Genomic DNA, 17,924 nt, shown 5'->3' with positions numbered 1-17,924 from the left:
TCCTTTTTATTGTTGTACTGGGAGACATCCGTCTTTTGGTTCATTCTCCAAATTGGGGTCGGAGGTGCCGGAGGAGGAGAATTTTTCCGGTGATTTGGAGACAGTTTGGACTAGTGTACGTTGCAACCTTCAAGAGGCTAACAAGAAGTTCAAGAAGTATTTTGACAGGAAACGTAAGGAGGTTTTGTTTACTGTGGGTGACATGGTTTGGTTGTCTTCAAAGAACCTGCGGTTGAGGATTCCCTCTAAAAAAACTGGGTCCTAAGTTTGTGGGTCCATTTAAAGTGCTTCAGGTTGTTAACCCGTCTGGTGTTAGGTTGGATGTCCCTACTTCCTGGAAGATTAATCCTGTGTTTCATGTTTCCTTGTAGAAAAAGGCTGATTTATCAGATAGGGACGCCACTGTCACAGTTCCTCCTGTGGTGGAAGATGGCGAATATGAAATTTCTCATCTCTTGAATTCTAGATGGCATAGAGGGAGATTACAGTATCTTGTCTCCTGGAAGGGTTTCGGTCCTGAAGATAACTCCTGGGTAAGGCGGATGATGTCTCTGCTCCTAGGCTTGTTAGAGCTTTCCACAGGAGGTTTCCAGATAGGCCTTTGCCTGGAGGATCTGGAGGATCCTCATAAAAGAGGGGGTACTCTTAGAACCCTCCTGTTTGTTTTTTCCATCTTGTGTTTTGCGGTCACGTGACCACCTGCCTTTATATTCCAGCTCCGCCCTCCTGGCTATGCTGGACTTCAGTGTTGTTGACTGTTTTTCTAGCCAGGTGCTTCTGTGCCTATCTCTGTCAGTTCGTTTGGTCCTTCTGGGCCCTTTAGTACCTTTTTGTCTATTTGTTTTTTTGCGTTCTGCAACAACTTCTCTGTTTAGGAGGTGTCCCATTTTTGTTCCAGTCCTTAGTTGTTTTAGGGACCCCTCCCCTTATGCTATAGGTCTTTGTTCAGACTAGCCGAGGACTAAGGCAGGTCTGTTCGCTAGGAACAGGCAGCCTGCTACATCGTAGGGATTCAGCTTAGTCTTACTGTAGCGACAGCTTTCCCCTATCTTTCCTTAGTACATGTTGCAGATCATAACAAGGAGTTGCCCAGGGGAGGAAATTGCATGACCCACCTCAGGGTCCTGGGATTCCGCAGTACCCCTGGAACACTTGTGTGCTGAAGATCGAGTGGTAGCAAAACAGATGCTAAGAGAGGAATGTCATGCATTCTCCAAAGATAACTCTGATATAGGCTGTATCCCTTAGTTGCATTTGAAAATTAATTTGAAAGACACGACCCCAGTAATCAGAAGTTACATGTCCGTGCCAAAACCATTACACCGTGAAGTGAAAGAGTATTTACAAGACCTAATCAACAGAGGTTGGGTCCAAAAGTCGAAGTCATGTTATTCATCTCCTACTGTCTGTGTTAGGATGAAGGATGGTACTTTGAGACTCTGCTGTGATTACCGGGAACTAAACGGAAAGTCAGTACTTGATCGACATCCGATACCAAAGATCCAAGATATGCTGGATAGCCTATCAGGAAGTACCTGGTTCTCTGTCCTCGATCAGGGTAAGGCATACCACCAAGGGTTTGTCGAAGAGTCCAGTGGACCCTTGACAGCATTCATCACACCGTGGGGATTATATGAGTGGATCTGCATACCGTTCGGGCTCAATTCAGCTCCAGCAGAATTCCAGAGGAGCATGGAGGCATGTTTAGAAGGATTGAGGGACGATATCTGCCAGCCGTACTTGGATGACAATGTGGTATACAGCAAAACCTTCCGGGAGCATGATGAACACGTGAGGACCGTATTACAACGGTATCAACAACACGGAGTTAAGTTGACCCCAAAGAAGTGTGAACTGTTCAAAAGGCAAGTCTGATTTCTAGGGAAAATTATGTCCAGATAAGGATATACCATGGACCCAGCAGAAATCGCTCCGGTACTGGCCTTAAAAGACAAGCGGCCCACTACCTTCGGGAAGTTGAGACAGATATTAAGATTCCTCTCCTACTATTGTACTTACATTCGGCACTTCTCCAGGATTGCCACCCCGCTATACCTCCTCTTGGGGGGATGACAGAGACAACAACACCGACGGAGAAAAAGAAGAACGCGGGTAGGACCGGGCTTAAAAGAAACAACACCATTTTACCCCAACAGCCCATTCTCTGGACAGAAGACCACCAGGAGGTATTGGAAGAACTAGTAGACTACCTGGTAAAACCACCCATCTTGGGATATCCTGATTTCAATTTACCATTTGTTCTTCATTGTGACGCTTCTCAAGTTGGACTGGGAGCTGCCTTGTATCAGCATCAAGATGGAAAATTGAGAGACATTGGTTATGGTTCTAGAACATTGACAAACGCAGAGAATTACCATCTATATTCTGGAAAATTGGAGTTCCTGGCATTGAAATGGGCGGTGAATGATTTTGAGATTATCTCTACTACAGCAAAGAGCTTGAGGTATACACTGATAACAACCCTTTGACCTATGTCCTTAATACAGCTAAACTGAATGCAACAGGTCAGAGATGGGTCGCTGAAGTATCTGACTTCAATTTCAGCATCAAGTTCAGGCCAGGAAAATGCAATGTGGATGCTGACGGATTGAGCCTGAGGAGTTCATGCAAGAATGCTCAGAGAAAGTCAGTCTGGAAGTAATTGAGAGCACTACCCAAGCAGTACAAGCTTATCAGGAGGAAGACACACCATTGTGGTGTCCGTTGACGGTGGAAAGCACCATAAAAATGAGAGAACAAGATCACCCCAGTCTATTCAACAACTACCAAAAAGGAAAATCTGTAGAGCACAACGGAAAGATCAGATAATTGGTAGAATTCTACTTTATGTGGACCAAAATCGGTTTCCAAGTAAAACGGGAGAGAGACAATGAGAGACTATGAGTCACCAGCAGTATCTGTTTTAATTAAAGATTGGACGAAGCTTTGCCTCAGTGAAGATGGTATCCTGTATCATAAAGGAGGACAAAACCAGAAGTTGATACTACCCAGAGTATTCCATAAGTAGGTCTTCAAAGAACTCCATGAAAACATGGGACACCTGGGAGTGGAAAGGACAACAAATTTGATCCGTGAACGTTTCTTCTGGCCGTACATGCGGAGAGATATTGAGAGGTATGTGACCAGGGAGTGTGGGTGTCTGAAAGATAAACGTCCCAACACATCAACCCGGGCACCTTATGGGCAACATCCAAATTACGTATCCATTTGAGATGGTCTCTACACACTTTCTACATTTCGAGATGTGCAAGGGTGGTTACAAATACATCTTGGTGGTTGGACCATTTAATTCGATTTGCTCAAGCATATGCCCCCACCAATAAATCGGGTCGCACAGCAGCAGAGAAGATCTTCAATGATTTTGCTATGAGGTTTGAGTTCCCTACGAGGTTATACCACGACCAAGGAAGAGAATTTGAGAACCAGCTCTTTGCCAAGCTAGGAAAGTACTGTAGAATTCAGAGATCCCACACAACGCCCTATCACCCAGAGGGTAATGGACAAGAAGAACTTTTTAACCGGACATTATTGTTGATGTTGCGCACTTTAACAGCTGATGAGAAGAAAGACTGGAAGAGTTCTCTGTAGTGATGAGCAAGTATGTTCGGTTAACCCTTTCAGTAAGTATGCTCGGGCGAGTACCGAGTATCTTCAGCGTATTTGGTGATATGTTTGAATCACTCCCGCACACGAACATACGTACATGAGAAAGGCGATCCAGGAAAACTTTGTTCGTACTGGGAAGAGAAGGTATACAGTACAGACCAAAAGTTTGGACACACCTTCTCATTTAAAGATTTTTCTGTATTTTCATGACTATAAAAATTGTACATTCACACTGAAGGCATCAAAACTATGAATTAACACATGTGGAATTATATACTTAACAAAAAAGTGTGAAACAACTGAAAATATGTCTTATATTCTAGGTTCTTCAAAGTAGCCACCTTTTGCTTTGATGACTGCTTTGCACACTCTTGGCATTCTCTTGATGAGCTTCGAGAGGTAGTCACCGGAAATGTTTTTCACTTCACAGGTGTGCCCTGTCAGGTTTAATAAGTGGGATTTCTAGCTTTATAAATGGGGTTGGGACCATGAGTTATGTTGTGCAGAAGTCAGGTGGATACACAGCTGGCTCACATGAGGACTGCCCCAGGAAAGGAAGACCAAGAGTCACCTCTGCTTCTGAGGATAAGTTTATCCGAGTCACCAGCCTCAGAAATCACAGGTTAACAGCAGCTCAGATTAGAGACCAGGTCAATGCCACACAGAGTTCTAGCAGCAGACACATCTCTTCAACAACTGTTAAGATGAGACTTTGTGCAGCAGGCCTTCATGGTGGAATAGCTGGTAGGAAACCACTGCTAGGGACAGGCAACAAGCAGAAGAGACTTGTTTGGGCTAAAGAACACAAGGAATGTACATTAGACCAGTGGAAATCTGTGCTTTGGTCTGATGAGTCCAAATTTGAGATCTTTGGTTCCAACCACCGTGTCTTTGTACGACGCAGAAAAGGTGAACGGATGGACTCTACATGCCTGGTTCCCACCGTGAAGCATGGAGGAGGAGGTGTGATGGTGTGGGGGTGCTCTGCTGGTGACACTGTTGGGGATTTATTCAAAATTGAAGGCATACTGAACCAGCATGTCTACCATAGCATCTTGCAGAGGCATTCTATTGCATCCGGTTTGCGTTTAGTTGGACCATCATTTTATTTTTCAACAGGACAATGACCCCAAACACACCTCCAGGCTGTGTAAGGGCTATTTGACCAAGAAGGAGAGTGATGGGGTGCTACGCCAGATGACCTGGCCTCCACGGTCACCAGACCTGAACTCAATCGAGATGGTTTGGGGTGAGCTGGACCGCAGAGTGAAGGCAAAAGGGCCATCAAGTGCTAAGCATCTCTGGGAACTCCTTCAAGATTGTTGCAAGACCATTTCCGGTGACTACCTCTTGAAGCTCATCAAGAGAATGCCAAGAGTGTGCAAAGCAGTTATCAAAGCAAAAGGTGGCTACTTTGAAGAACCTAGAATATAAGACATATTTTCAGTTGTTTCACACTTTTTTGTTAAGTATATAATTCCACATGTGTTAATTCATAGTTTTGATGCCTTCAGTGTGAATGTACAATTTTCATAGTCATGAAAATACAGAAAAATCTTTAAATGAGAAGGTGTGTCCAAACTTTTGGTCTGTACTGTATGTGGTCATAAAGAGGAAAGATGATCACAGCCCAGTGTATGAAATCCGATTGGAAACGGGAGACAAGAAAACCAGAAGAGTCCATCGGAATTTTCTGCTACCCTGTGACTATCTCCCACCACAACAAGACTTCCCAGAAGTAGACCGACTTTGTCCGAGATCGACTAAGGGACCACCACAGACTGAAGCTCTGGAGGTGGATCGTGACCTTAAGTTCAGATGGAGAAGAACACACCGTTGCATTTCTCGGACCGGCAAGGAGAGGTATGTACCATTCTCAGGAGAATTAACTAAGTCCTGAGGATCCAGAGTTCGTATCAAGAAGTACAGATGAAGTCCAATTCAGATCTGATGATCGAACACTGGCCCCTGAAGAGACCGTTCGACACTCAGGAGGAGCCGAATTTCCAGACCATGCAGAAACAAGCGACACAGGAGAAGTACAAGAACTTACAGAGGCAGCTCCAAGATCATCTGAGGAAGCACGGGAAGTGAGTGTGGCGGAAGAAACTTTTGTGACCGAAGAACCAGTTGTCTCTGAGGAACAACCCACCAGGAGGATGTCAACTTGAGAAGTGAGGAGTCCCGTGATGCTGACGTATGAGACACTTGGTGAACTGAGTTGAGTGCCAAGGACTGTCGACTGAAAACAGGTATCTTGCCTGTGGACCAGGTAAGCCCACTTGAGTGGTATTCACCACCGAGAGGCAGTATGGAAGATGTCTGGTGGAAAGACTTGTTTTCATGCTTTGATTTTCCTTAAAAGACTTTGTAGAAACAAAGAAATGTTTAAGCATAGAGAGAGAGAGCTTGTTGAAGACGTACGAAAAGCTCCAGCTAAAGAGATGCTGATTGTTTTAATTGTATTAATTGTTTATTTCTTAAAGGCATCCAACAAGAAAAAGGTCGTAAGATTAGGTTATTATCAATGTTTATGAACGTTATACCAATTTCACATTGCCAATTTGTATATAAATTTATCCAACTTTCACTACTGTCTCAGAACTGGTCAAATTGACCAATTAAGACGAATGTTGAGGACGACATTCAAAACGGAGGGAAGCATGTGACATGCAGATGTAGTGCTGTTACTTTAAAAGCATTCAGCAACTATTAGAAGCAACACAAGTACATGAAACAGGAATTGTTGTGCTCCAGAAGCATCCAGCAATTAGAGGGGTTAACACAGTCACAGGAGAAGGGGAGTATTTTAGCAGAGCCCCAGGGGGATTGTGGGGAAGTTGTTTACTGTCTGGCTGGAGCCGAAGAGAAAGGTGGTGTGTGTGTACTGTATCTCACAGAAGCACCCCTGCAAGTGAAAAGGATTCAAGTCAGGAGTGAAGCTAAGCACAGGTCAGGTAGAGTTCCTGAACTAGCAGTTCAGAGTATTGTCAGGCAGAAAGATAAGGACTAGAAGAAATGGTGTCACAGGGATCATCTCCCTCAGCAAACCCTCCCCCCTCCTCCATCTCACTGTGCTGTAAAGGATGCTGTGTTCATTAATGTACCTTTGCATTAGAACTGTGCTGTCATGTACTACTGGGAAGACTGTGAACTGCTGTGCTGCTAAGGAAACTACACTGTTTGTCACTGGAGCCTGTTGCTCATAAGACTTAACTTGCACTGGCTGTGCGGCTTCTTATTAAATGCTACTGTTCTACCGTTTATGAGGAATCTTGTCAATTGTGTCTGGTCAGCAAGTGAAACAACCTACGTGTCTGTGCCTGAGGGTCAGTACCCCTGTGTGCCTGAGAGAAGCTGCAGCACATGGTCCATGGTCGCCCTGAGTAACGGTTCCCCCAGGATTCCAAAGAATTCATGTAACCTGTCTCTCCCCTATCTGAACTTAGCGGCGTGCGTGTAACAATTGATTATCACAAATTAGTTGTGATCGATGCCATGTTTTATCTAATATATTACTGGTAGTACCATTTTGATTTTCATCTTTGACCCATAAGTTAACTGTCTGTATTTTTTATGTAATACCTGAACTCCTGTGGGGTATTACTAATCCACATAATACTGTGAGGTTGGTTTAGTGGGAGTTCATTTGTAACTTTTTGGAATACAGTATATTAAAAATAGACAAAATAGACCAGTGATGGTGGCATTTATACCATCTTCAGTTTGTCTTCCCATTTCTCAAAATTACCTGTGGATAACTACACAAAGGCTTATTAATGTATAATGGGTTACAGGATCACTTGCTTCCCTTTAGCCGAGCTACCTGCTGTTCATATAACTGAGAAGGTAACTTAGAAGCCATAAGTGAGCTTGTTCTGACAGGAGAATTTAGAACTCTTTTATTCATCTTTTTCCGAGAGGGTCTCGGGAAAAGGCAGATGGAGGAGCTGCAAGCTCATTCTGCAGGCATGTGTAGAAAAATAAACAGCCTATAAAAGTCAAACGGTGCGAAAACTTTAAAGAAACCAAATAACAAAATATTCTAATCCAAAATACATTTATTTCAAGGAATAAAAGTTTTCATATATTTTAAAATAAAGAAATTAAGATAAAACAATGAACTTCTAAGTAGTTTTGTGATGTATGAAAAATATTTTACTTACGTGGGCAAGAGCATGGAGTCAGAATGTCACAGAGTAGGAGAGCCAGTGTGGATCTGTAGCAGGATTCTTTATGACACCTGCATGTTGCAGCTTCTGTAAAATTGTAAAATTATTATTTGAAAATATCATTCTCTTTATTTGTATTCAATGATTACATCGGCAGAGGCGGTGTCATAACGACAGCGCAATCACTGGCAGCAATATTCTGTGTGTGACTATGCATGCTGTATTGTCAATCACATTTTAACGCTAAGTCAACGATAATACAAGATAATATGACCATGGAGGGATAATGAATAGAAGTAAGCGCTAAAAATCGCTGAGTAAGCTTCTTGAAGCCTACCTCCTTCCGATGAGGTTCAAGAAATGGTCCTGTTCCAGATGATGGTTCTTTATCCGAAACTACGAGGACACGGTATGAAGGATATCCTCGCTCTGTGTTTGACACTCCACAAGCCGTATAGACAAGATGCCGGCCGGCCACGTCTGTTCTAATACTGGCTTGAAAAAATCTGCCGCCCTATGTCTGTGTGACGTCACCAAACTATGGGCTCTCTTTCAGTTTCAAAAGAGTGCCGACAATCCAACCAACGCGTTTCTGAGGCTATGACCTCCTTCATCAGGGATTACATTCACTATGGGTGGCATTTCTGATATAGGCGAGTGTCTCCATATATTGGACCACGGAGTGAAGTCTCTAATTAAAAGCAAACAGCTCTATTTTGCTATTTAAACCAAATGGTCTTAGAGTATTTAATGTAAAGATCCATTTGCTCTCGGCTCTGGACATTTTATGGATGTAATTCCTTCCTCTCCAATGTTCTTTTACGTTCTCTTTGCCCCAGAATGGGCTGCCTGTTAATTTACCATTGTGTGCTGTTTTATAGTGTAGAGACAGCGGGTGTCCAGTAAATTGTTGCTTGATGTTGTATGTATGCTCTTTCATTCTGACTTTTAGTTCACGTTTCGTTCTACTCACATCCGTCATACCGTGTCCTCGTAGCATCAGATAAAGAACCATCATCCAGAACAGGACCATTTCTTGAACCTCATCGGAAGGAGGAAGGCTTCCAGAATCTTTTTCAGTGAGTATTAGCCCATACTGCTGTTCATTATCTATTGACATTACTTTATCATGTACGTGGGCAGCAAGTGCGCTGGTACACAGCTTTATATCGCTACTCTGATAAGTAGCGCTAGTGCTTATATTTTTTGTATGGCTATGGAGGGATTTAGGTGTTTTTGTGGGTGATGTTACCCTTTAAGCAAAACAAACCAAAGAAATGAGCCGAAACATAAGTTGGAATATGTGGCTCCCTCTTTTTAAGCTAAGCAATTTATCTATATAGATTCCCATGGGCAGGTGTCTGAACAGTCACGCCCCTGTTCTGCTCTTCACCCATCTTTATTAAGGTCAGCTGACACAAGGTGACGTTTCAATACTAGAGATAGGATAGAACCGTCCTGATTGGGTACACCTCTTCGCGGTGGGATGGCTTTTAAACTTTTTTTTGTAACAAAATACTGTTAACTAAATGCCCCATGTTACATACATGTACTATTACTATTTACTTATTGACTTCCTGCATCGCGTACGATCATTTTGTTTCATCTCGGGTTTTTCCTGTTGAGTGGCTAAAGTGTGAACGTGCTCCTATACATTGCACGTATACCAACTTATGCTCTGTCTCTCTTATTTGGTTTTGCTGCAGTTTCTTGAACTCTGTACAAAGAAGGTCGTGGCTCCCCTTTCGAGCAAGGCATTTCATCTACATAGCTTCCAACGGGCAGGTGTCTGATTGGTTTGGCCTCTATCCTGCTCTGCCCTCTACTAAATTGAGATTGGCTGATACAAGGTGAGGTTTTAATACTAAAGATAGGACAGGACCTTCCTGATTGGGTACACCTTGTCGTGGTAGGATGGCTTTTACACTTTGTTTTAATCAAAATAATGTTAATTAGGTGCCCTATGTTATTTACATGTACTATTACTATTTACTTAGTTACTTACTACAGAGTATATGCTCATTTTGTTTTCATCTTGGGTTCGTCTGTTGAGTAGCCACAGAGTGAACGTGCTCCTACACATTACACATATTCCAACTTATGTTCTGGCTCATTTCTTTACTTTTGATGTAGTTTCTTGTACTTTGTACAAACAGGGGTGTGACTCCCCTTTTTGAGCTAAGCATGTCATCTATATAGCTTATCATGGACAGGTGTCGGGCCTGTATTCTGCTCTACCTAAGTTGAGGTCGCCTGACACAAGGTGAGGTTTAAATAATAGAAGATAGGACCATCCCGATTGGGTGTACCTTGTCGTGGTGGGGTCACTTTTATGCTTTTTTTTTATCAAAATGCTGTTAACATAGTACCCTATGTTATTTTCATGTACTATTACCATTTACTTATTTAGTTAGTACTGAATATATGCTCATTTTGGGGTTTTTTTTTGCAAAGGGGCTGTACTCTGGCTATTATTGCAGCTCAGAACTGTTAACGTGAGTGTTATAATAGCAGATGAAACACAGAGATAAGAATAGCGAGTCAATGCATATGTCTATAATTAGTTGTACTATGAAGCAGTTAGTATTTTATTTCCATGAAATCAATTACATATGAGGAGGGATCCAAAAGAAGCATCAATCATCTTCTAGAGGGCGGGGTTCTTATGGTGGAGGACTAGATGAATGATTGTGGAACCTTTCTGAGTCAGTATGCCAGATGACATTGTTTGAGAAGGTTGCGTTTGACTTCAATAATTTTCTTTCCAATATGTTGTTCAATGTTTTGCCTACTTTGTGATGACTGATTTAGATGATCAACATGCGTCGATGAAGTTTCCTTTCCTTGGAAATGGTTGTTCTGCTACAGACAGCCTACAAGAAAGCTGCCATAAGTAAAACACAAGTTCATGAATGCTTCTCCTGTTTCTAAGAAGATGACATGTCTATTAATGATCAACCTTTTTTCCAGATGTCCTTTGACCATCTGAACTGATGAAAATGTGTCAAAAATTCATCAAGACATTCTGGAAGATTGATAGCGGACCATTGATGAACTTGTGGCATTTACTGGGATTTCTTGGATTTCGTGCTTCACAATAACCATTTCCAATGCTTTGTTTCCTAAAAAAACATTAGAGCCAAAAACAACCTTTCCCAACGACTTCGGCTGGTATAGTGACTCCAAAGGAAACCTTCACCTAGCGGTGGAAGTACTTACTACAAGCGTTCCGTCCTTTCAAAGTCGATTCCTTTTTTGGGGGAGTTACTCCCTTATACTATGCAAACAAAACAGGACATATCTTCTATACCAGTGGTTGGTGGTGTTGTGGTTGTTTTCAATGTCGACCCTTTAACCACTTTAGCCCCCAAGGTGGTTAGCATGTTAATGACCAGGCCAATTTTTACAATTCTGACCACTGTCATTTTATGAGGTAATTACTCTGGAACGCTTCAACGGATCCCCCTGATTCTGAGAATGTTTTTTTCGTGACATATTGTACTTCATGATAGTGGTAAAATTTCTTCGATATCACTTGCGTTTATTTGTGAAAAAATGGAAATTTGGCGAAAATTGTGAAAATTTCGCAATTTTCAATCTTTGAATTTTTATGCCCTTAAATTAGAGAGATATGTCACACAAAAGAGTTAATAAATAACATTTCCCACATGTCTACTTTACATCAGAACAATTTTGGAACCCCAATTTTTTTTGTTAGGGAGCTATAAGGGTTAAAAGTTGACCAGCGATTTTTCAATTTTGTAACAAAACTTTTTTTAGGTACCACATCACATTTGAAGTGACTTTGATGGGTCTTTATTACAGAAAATATCCTAAAGTGACACCATTCTAGAAACTGCACCCCTCAAGGTGCTCACAAGCTCCTTCAAGAAGTTTATTAACCCTTCAGGTGCTTCACAGGAATTTTTGGAATGTGGAAGAAAAAAATTAACATTTATTTTTTCTCACAAAAATGTTACTTTAGACCGCAATTTTTTTATTTTCACACTGGTATCATTAAAAAATGGAAATTGTGCAACTTCTCCTGAGTACGCCGATACCCCCAGGTGCTTCACAGAAGTTTATAACATGGCACCTTGAAAATAAAAAAATCAAACTTTTTCCACAAAAATTATGTTTTAGCCCCATATTTTTTATTTTCACAAAGGTAAGAGGAGAAAATGGACCCCAAACACTTTTGTGCAATTTCTCCTGAGTACGCCGATACCCCATATGTGGGGAAAATACACTGTTTGGGCTCATGGCAGGTTTCAGAAGGAAAGGAGCACTGTGTGACTTTTTGAACGCAAAATTGGCCGGAATCAAGAGCGTACGTCATGTCACGTTTGGAGAGCCTCTGACGCCTAAACAAGGGAAACCCCCCAGAAGTGACTCCATTTTGGAAACTAGACCCCTCAAGGATTTTATCAATGGGTATAGTGAACATTTTGAACCCAGAGGTACGACACAGAATTTGATAACATTAGGTCATCATATTGAATAAGTTGTCATTACTCTTGAGCGCAAGTGCTCGCTACTTGAGTTTGCATCGGGTACTCAAGTATGCACCATGTATCGCGGGTGCTCAAGTGACATGCTCAAATCCCCGCCCTGCATGTTTCACGGTTATTAGACACCCCAAAAAAACATGCGGGGATCGCTCGTGGATGGCAGGCAATCCCCTCTTAGTCACCTCTCATCCAGCAAAACCAGATCTCACACTTTGCACTGATGAGGGGCAGTACCCTGAAACACAGTGTCTGCAAATTGAGATTCTGGTTTACCTTTTATCCTAAGTTATGTGGCAAGTCTTGTTAAAGGGTCGACATTGATTTTTAGGATTACTACTTCCAGTAGGTGGCACTAGAGTTCTAGTCTTCTTTCTCTCTGAACAGACAATTTGCATATTTAAGCTCTTTAGTGCAACACATCCTTAGTAATGTCAAAGTGACTTCAACATACAATGTCTTGAAAAAGCATTCATACCCTGTAAACTTTTCCACATTTTTTCACTTTACATCGACAAGCTTAAATGTATTTTATTGTGATTTTATGTGATACCAACACAAATTAGCAATTATTTGTGAAGTGTAAATGAAATGATACATGGGTTTCTAAATATTTAAAAAATATGAATCTGAAAATTGTGACGTGCATTTGTATTCAGCACCCTGTAGTCTGATACCTTTAAATAAAATTCTGAGTGACCAATTGCCTCCAGAAGTCACATAATTAGTAAATTGAGCCCACCTGTGTGTAATTTCTTCTCAGTATAACTACAGCTGTTCTGTGAAGGCCTCGGAGGAATGTTTTGAGAACATTAGGGTTCAAACAACATAATGAAATCCAAAGAACACACCAGAAAGGTCAGGGAGAAAGTTGTAGAGAAAAGTAAAGCAGGGTTAGGTCATAAAAAATAACCCAAGCTCAGAACATTTCATGGGGCACTGTTCATTCCATCATACAAGAATAGAAGCGATCAGAGTAATAAAAGTTAAAGTTCCATAAAGGGACTAAGTTAAAAATTAAAAAAAAAAGTTAAAAAAAATTGTAAAAATATTTTAAAAATATCACAAAATAAAGAAAAAAAATGAAAAAAAATTATACCAATAAAAAAAACATATTTTTGTAAAAAAAAAGCCAAAAAAATGACCCCACCTATAAAATCGTCAGACTAGTTAACCCCTTCAGTGAACACAGTAAAAAAAATTAATAAAAAATCTGGCAAAAAGCTTTTTCATTATACTGCCAAATAAAAAGTGGAGTTAAATGCAATCAAAATGTTGAACAGATTTAAAAATGATATTACTAACACTGATCTACAAAGCCATCCATAACCTCTCTCCTCTGTACATCTCTGAACTAATCTCCCAATATATTCCCTTACATAATCACCGGTCCTCCCAAGGCCTCCTTCTCTCCTCCACACTTATTCGTTCCTCGCCCAATCGCCTCCAAGATTTCTCCCGAATATCCTCCATCCTATGGAAGTCTGTGCCTCAACAGGTCCGATTATCCGCCACAATTGGATCCTTCAGCTGGAACCTGAAAACTCATCTCTTCAAACAAGCTTACAGCCTGCCATGACCTTGCTTGCTGCCACCTCAACAACACCGGAGCTACTGCAACCCCCCAACCTACTGTCTCCTTCCCCATTCCTGTAGAATGTAAGCCCGCAAGAGCAGGGTACTCTTCTCTCTGTACCAGTCTATCATTGTTAGTTTGTTTACTGTAAGTGATATCTGTATTTGGTATGTAACCCCTTTTTATGCACAGCACCATGGAATCAATGGCGCTATATAAATAAATAATAATAATAATTGCTGAAAACACCATCTTGTCCCACCATACAAGTAGCCATACAGCTCTGTAAGTGTAGAAATAAAAAAGGTAAAGCTCTCAGAATATACACTGTGTGCAGAATTATTGGGCAAATGCGTATTTTGATCACATGATACTTTTTATACATGTTGTCCTACTCCAGGCTGCATAGGCTTGAGAGCCAACTACCAATTAAGTAAATCTGGGGATGTGCATCTCTGTAATGAGGAGGAGTGTTGACTAATGACATCAACACCCTATATAAGGTGTGCTTAATTTTTAGGCAACTTCCTTTCCTTTGGCAAAATGGGTCAGAAGAGAGATTTGACGGGCTCTGAAAATCCAAATTGTGAGATGTCTTTGCAGAGGGATGCAGCAGTCTTGAAATTTCCAAACTTTTAAAGCGTGATCACCGAACAATCAAGCGTTTCATGGCAAATAGCCAACAGGGTCACAAGAAGCGTGTTGGCCAAAAAAGGCGCAAAATAACTGCCCATGAATTGAGGAAAATCAAGAGTGAAGCTGCCAAGGTGCCATTTGCCACCAGTTTTGCCATATTTCAGAGCTGCAACGTTACTGGAGTATCAAAAAGCACAAAGTGTGCGATACTCAGGGACATGGCCAAGGTAAGGAAGACTGAAAAACGACCACCTTTGAACAAGAAATATAAGATAAAACGTCAAGATTGGGCCAAGAAATATCTTAAGACTGAATTTTCGAAGGTTTAATGGACTGATGAAATGAGAGTGACTCTTGATGGGCCAGATGAATGGGCCAGAGGCTGGATCAGTAAAGGGCAGAGAGCTCCACTCCGACTCAGACGCCAGCAAGGTGGAGGTGGGGTACTGGTATGGGCTGGTATCATCAAAGATGAACTTGTGGTACCTTTTTGGGTTGAGGATGGAGTGAATCTCAACTACCAGACCTACTGCCAGTTACTGGAAAACAACTTCTTCAAGCAGTGGTACAGGAAGAAGTCAGTATCGTTCAAGAAAAACATGATTTTCATGCAGGACAATGCGCCATCACATGCATCCAACTACTCCACAGCGTGGCTGGCCAGTAAAGGTCTAAAAGAAGAAAAAATAATGACATCGCCCCTTTGTTCACCTGATCTGAACCCCATAGAGAACCTGTGGTCCATCATAAAATGTGAGATCTACAGGGAGGGAAAACAGTACACCTCTTGGAACAGTGTCTGGGAGGCTGTGGTGGCTGCTGCACGCAATGTTGATCGAAAACAGATCAAGCAACTGGCAGAATCTATGGATGGAAGGCTGTTGAGTGTCATCATAAAGAAAGGTAGCTATATTGATCACTAATTGTTTTTTTGTTTTTGTTTTTGCATGTCAGAAATGTTTATTTCTAAATCTTGTGCACTGATATTGGTTTACCTGGTGAAAATAAACAAGTGAGATGGGATTATATTTGGTTTTTATTAAGTTGCCTAATAATTCTGCACAGTAATAGTTACCTGCACAAACAGATATCCTCCCAAGGTAGCCAAATTTTAAAAAAACTCACTCCAACTTCCAAAAATATTTAGGAGTCTTTTGGGTTGATTGAGAACATAGTTGTTGATCAATAATAAAAATAATCCTCTAAAATACAACTTGCCTAATAATTCTGCACACAGTGTAGTGATGCAAAAACTATTTTTTTCTATAAAATAGTTTTTATTGTGTAAAAGTGGCAAAACATAAAAAAAATTATATAAATGTGCTATCGCTGTCATCGTACTGATCCGAAGAATAAAGTTGTCTTATCAATTTTACCACATGATACACAGCTTAAAAAAAATCCAGAATTGTTGGATTTTGTTCATTTTGCCTCTTAAAAATCGGAATAGAATGCAACCAAAAATGTTATATGGTAACATGGTAGCAATAAAAACTTCAAGTCATCCAGCAAAAAACAAGCCCACACATGATTAGTAATCGCACTGACCCAAAGAATGAAGTCGCCATATCACTTATACCACACGAGGAACGGTGTAAAAAAAATAAAACAAATTCTTCACCTGCTGTTGATTTGTTCATTCTGCCTCCCAAAGATATCCTGCACTCTACGCTGAGCGCTTACATTGGGGTTTCTGTGTAAATCTCTGAAATATATGATTCAGACGGAACCCCCGACGGAAGATTCCCTACAAGGAGGCAGATGGAGGCACTGTGGACGTCATCTTGCCTGTGATCTGGTGGTGTACGTCTTTTTAGGAGTGCATAAAAGCAAAAAGAACACCGCTGGACAGAGGCCAGGTGGAAACCAGAGTAACTCTGCTGCCTCATTATAGTGAATGGATCCTTCAGGGTTTCATCTGAATCACATCTCTAGGAGATTTAGATGATAACCCCAATGTAAATGCTCAGTGTAGTGCACAGGATACACGTGTTCCAAAATGTTATGTAAAATTTTCTGAACAAAAGCTTCAAATCAATCCACAAAAAAGCAACTCCCCACTCAGGGCCATCATCTGTTAATGAAAATATAGGGGGCTTCCATGTTACTGGTAGCACAAAGGTTCCGGAAAAGTGCTATGGCTTCTTGCCCCCCCCAAATATTTCCAGCAAATTCTGGGCTCACAAATCTAAATAGTCCTCTCACTTCTTTGCCCCAGTGTGCCTAAACCACATATAGCATCCACATGTTTGGCATTTCCGTAACGATGAGAGCCAGCTTAATTTACGGGGTCTATGGCTCCAGAAGCATAAGCTGGGCACAATGTATGGGCACTACAACATACTAGGCACTACAATGTACGGGGCACTACAAAAGCAGATTTGCAATTTTCACTCAGCAACATCCACTGCTGCTTGTTTCTGGAAACACACATGGAGTCAAAATCGTCACACCAGTAGATAAATTCCCAGAGGGGTGTAATTATCAAAATGGGGTCACTTGAGGGGGGATTCTGATTTTCCTGCACTTACGGGCTCTGTATATGGAGTCCACAAACTATTGTAAGATAACTTGTTCTCAAATAGTCAAATATTACCACGTTCAGCAGGAATTGTGTGACAAATTTTACCTAGAGTTAGGTGCATATATATTTGGACAGAGACAACATTTTTCTAATTTTGGTTCTAGACATCACCACAATGAATTTTAAACAAAACAATTCAGATGCAGTTGAAGTTCAGACTTTCAGCTTTCATTTGAGGGTATCCACATTAAAATTGAATGAAGGGTTTAGGAGTTTCAGCTCCTTAACATGTGCCACCCTGTTTTTAAAGGGACCAAAAGTATTTGGACAATTGACTCCAAGGCTATTTCATGGACAGGTGTGGGCAATTCCTTCGTTATGTCATTCTCAATTAAGCAGATAAAAGGCCTGGAGTTGATTTGAGGTGTGGTGCTTGCATTTGGAAGGTTTTGCTGTGAAGTAAACATGTGGTCAAAGGAGCTCTCCATGCAGGTTAAACAAGCCATCCTTAAGCTGCAAAAACAGAAAAAACCCATCCGAGAAATTGCTACAATATTAGGAGTGACAAAATCTACAGTTTGGTACATCCTGAGAAAGAAAGAAAGCACTGGTGAACTCATCAATGCAAAAAGACCTGTGCACCCACAGAAGACAACATGGTGAAGAGAAACCCCTTCACAACAGCCAACCAAGTGAACAACACTCTCCAGGAGGTAGGCGTATCAATATCCAAATCTACCATAAAGAGAAGACTGCATGAAAGTAAATACAGAGGGTTCAGTGCACGGTGCAAGCCACTCATAAGCATCAAGAAGAAAAAGACTAGACTGGACTTTGCTAAAAAATATCTAAAAAAGCCAGCACAGTTCTGGAAGAACATT

The 17,924-nt window shown here is 41.2% G+C and overlaps 1 protein-coding gene across 1 annotated transcript in view; it reads right to left on the bottom strand.

Moving 5' to 3' along the window:
• The window catches only part of LOC141155582 (uncharacterized), a 232,326-nt gene that overhangs the window by 203,900 nt on the left and 10,502 nt on the right, over positions 1-17,924 (bottom strand). The window contains exon 2 of the mRNA XM_073642452.1: positions 7,794-7,886. Coding sequence (XP_073498553.1) covers positions 7,794-7,886 — 93 coding nt within the window. The remainder of the gene's footprint in view (positions 1-7,793; positions 7,887-17,924) is intronic.

This window comes from Phyllobates terribilis, unplaced genomic scaffold (genome assembly GCF_046119375.1).
Source record: "Phyllobates terribilis strain yellow unplaced genomic scaffold, ASM4611937v1 Scaffold_7__3_contigs__length_470593459, whole genome shotgun sequence".
Taxonomy (NCBI): Eukaryota; Metazoa; Chordata; class Amphibia; order Anura; family Dendrobatidae; genus Phyllobates; species Phyllobates terribilis.
The sequence above is the reverse complement of the archived record's forward strand: the minus strand, read 5'-3'. Positions and strand labels throughout refer to the sequence as shown.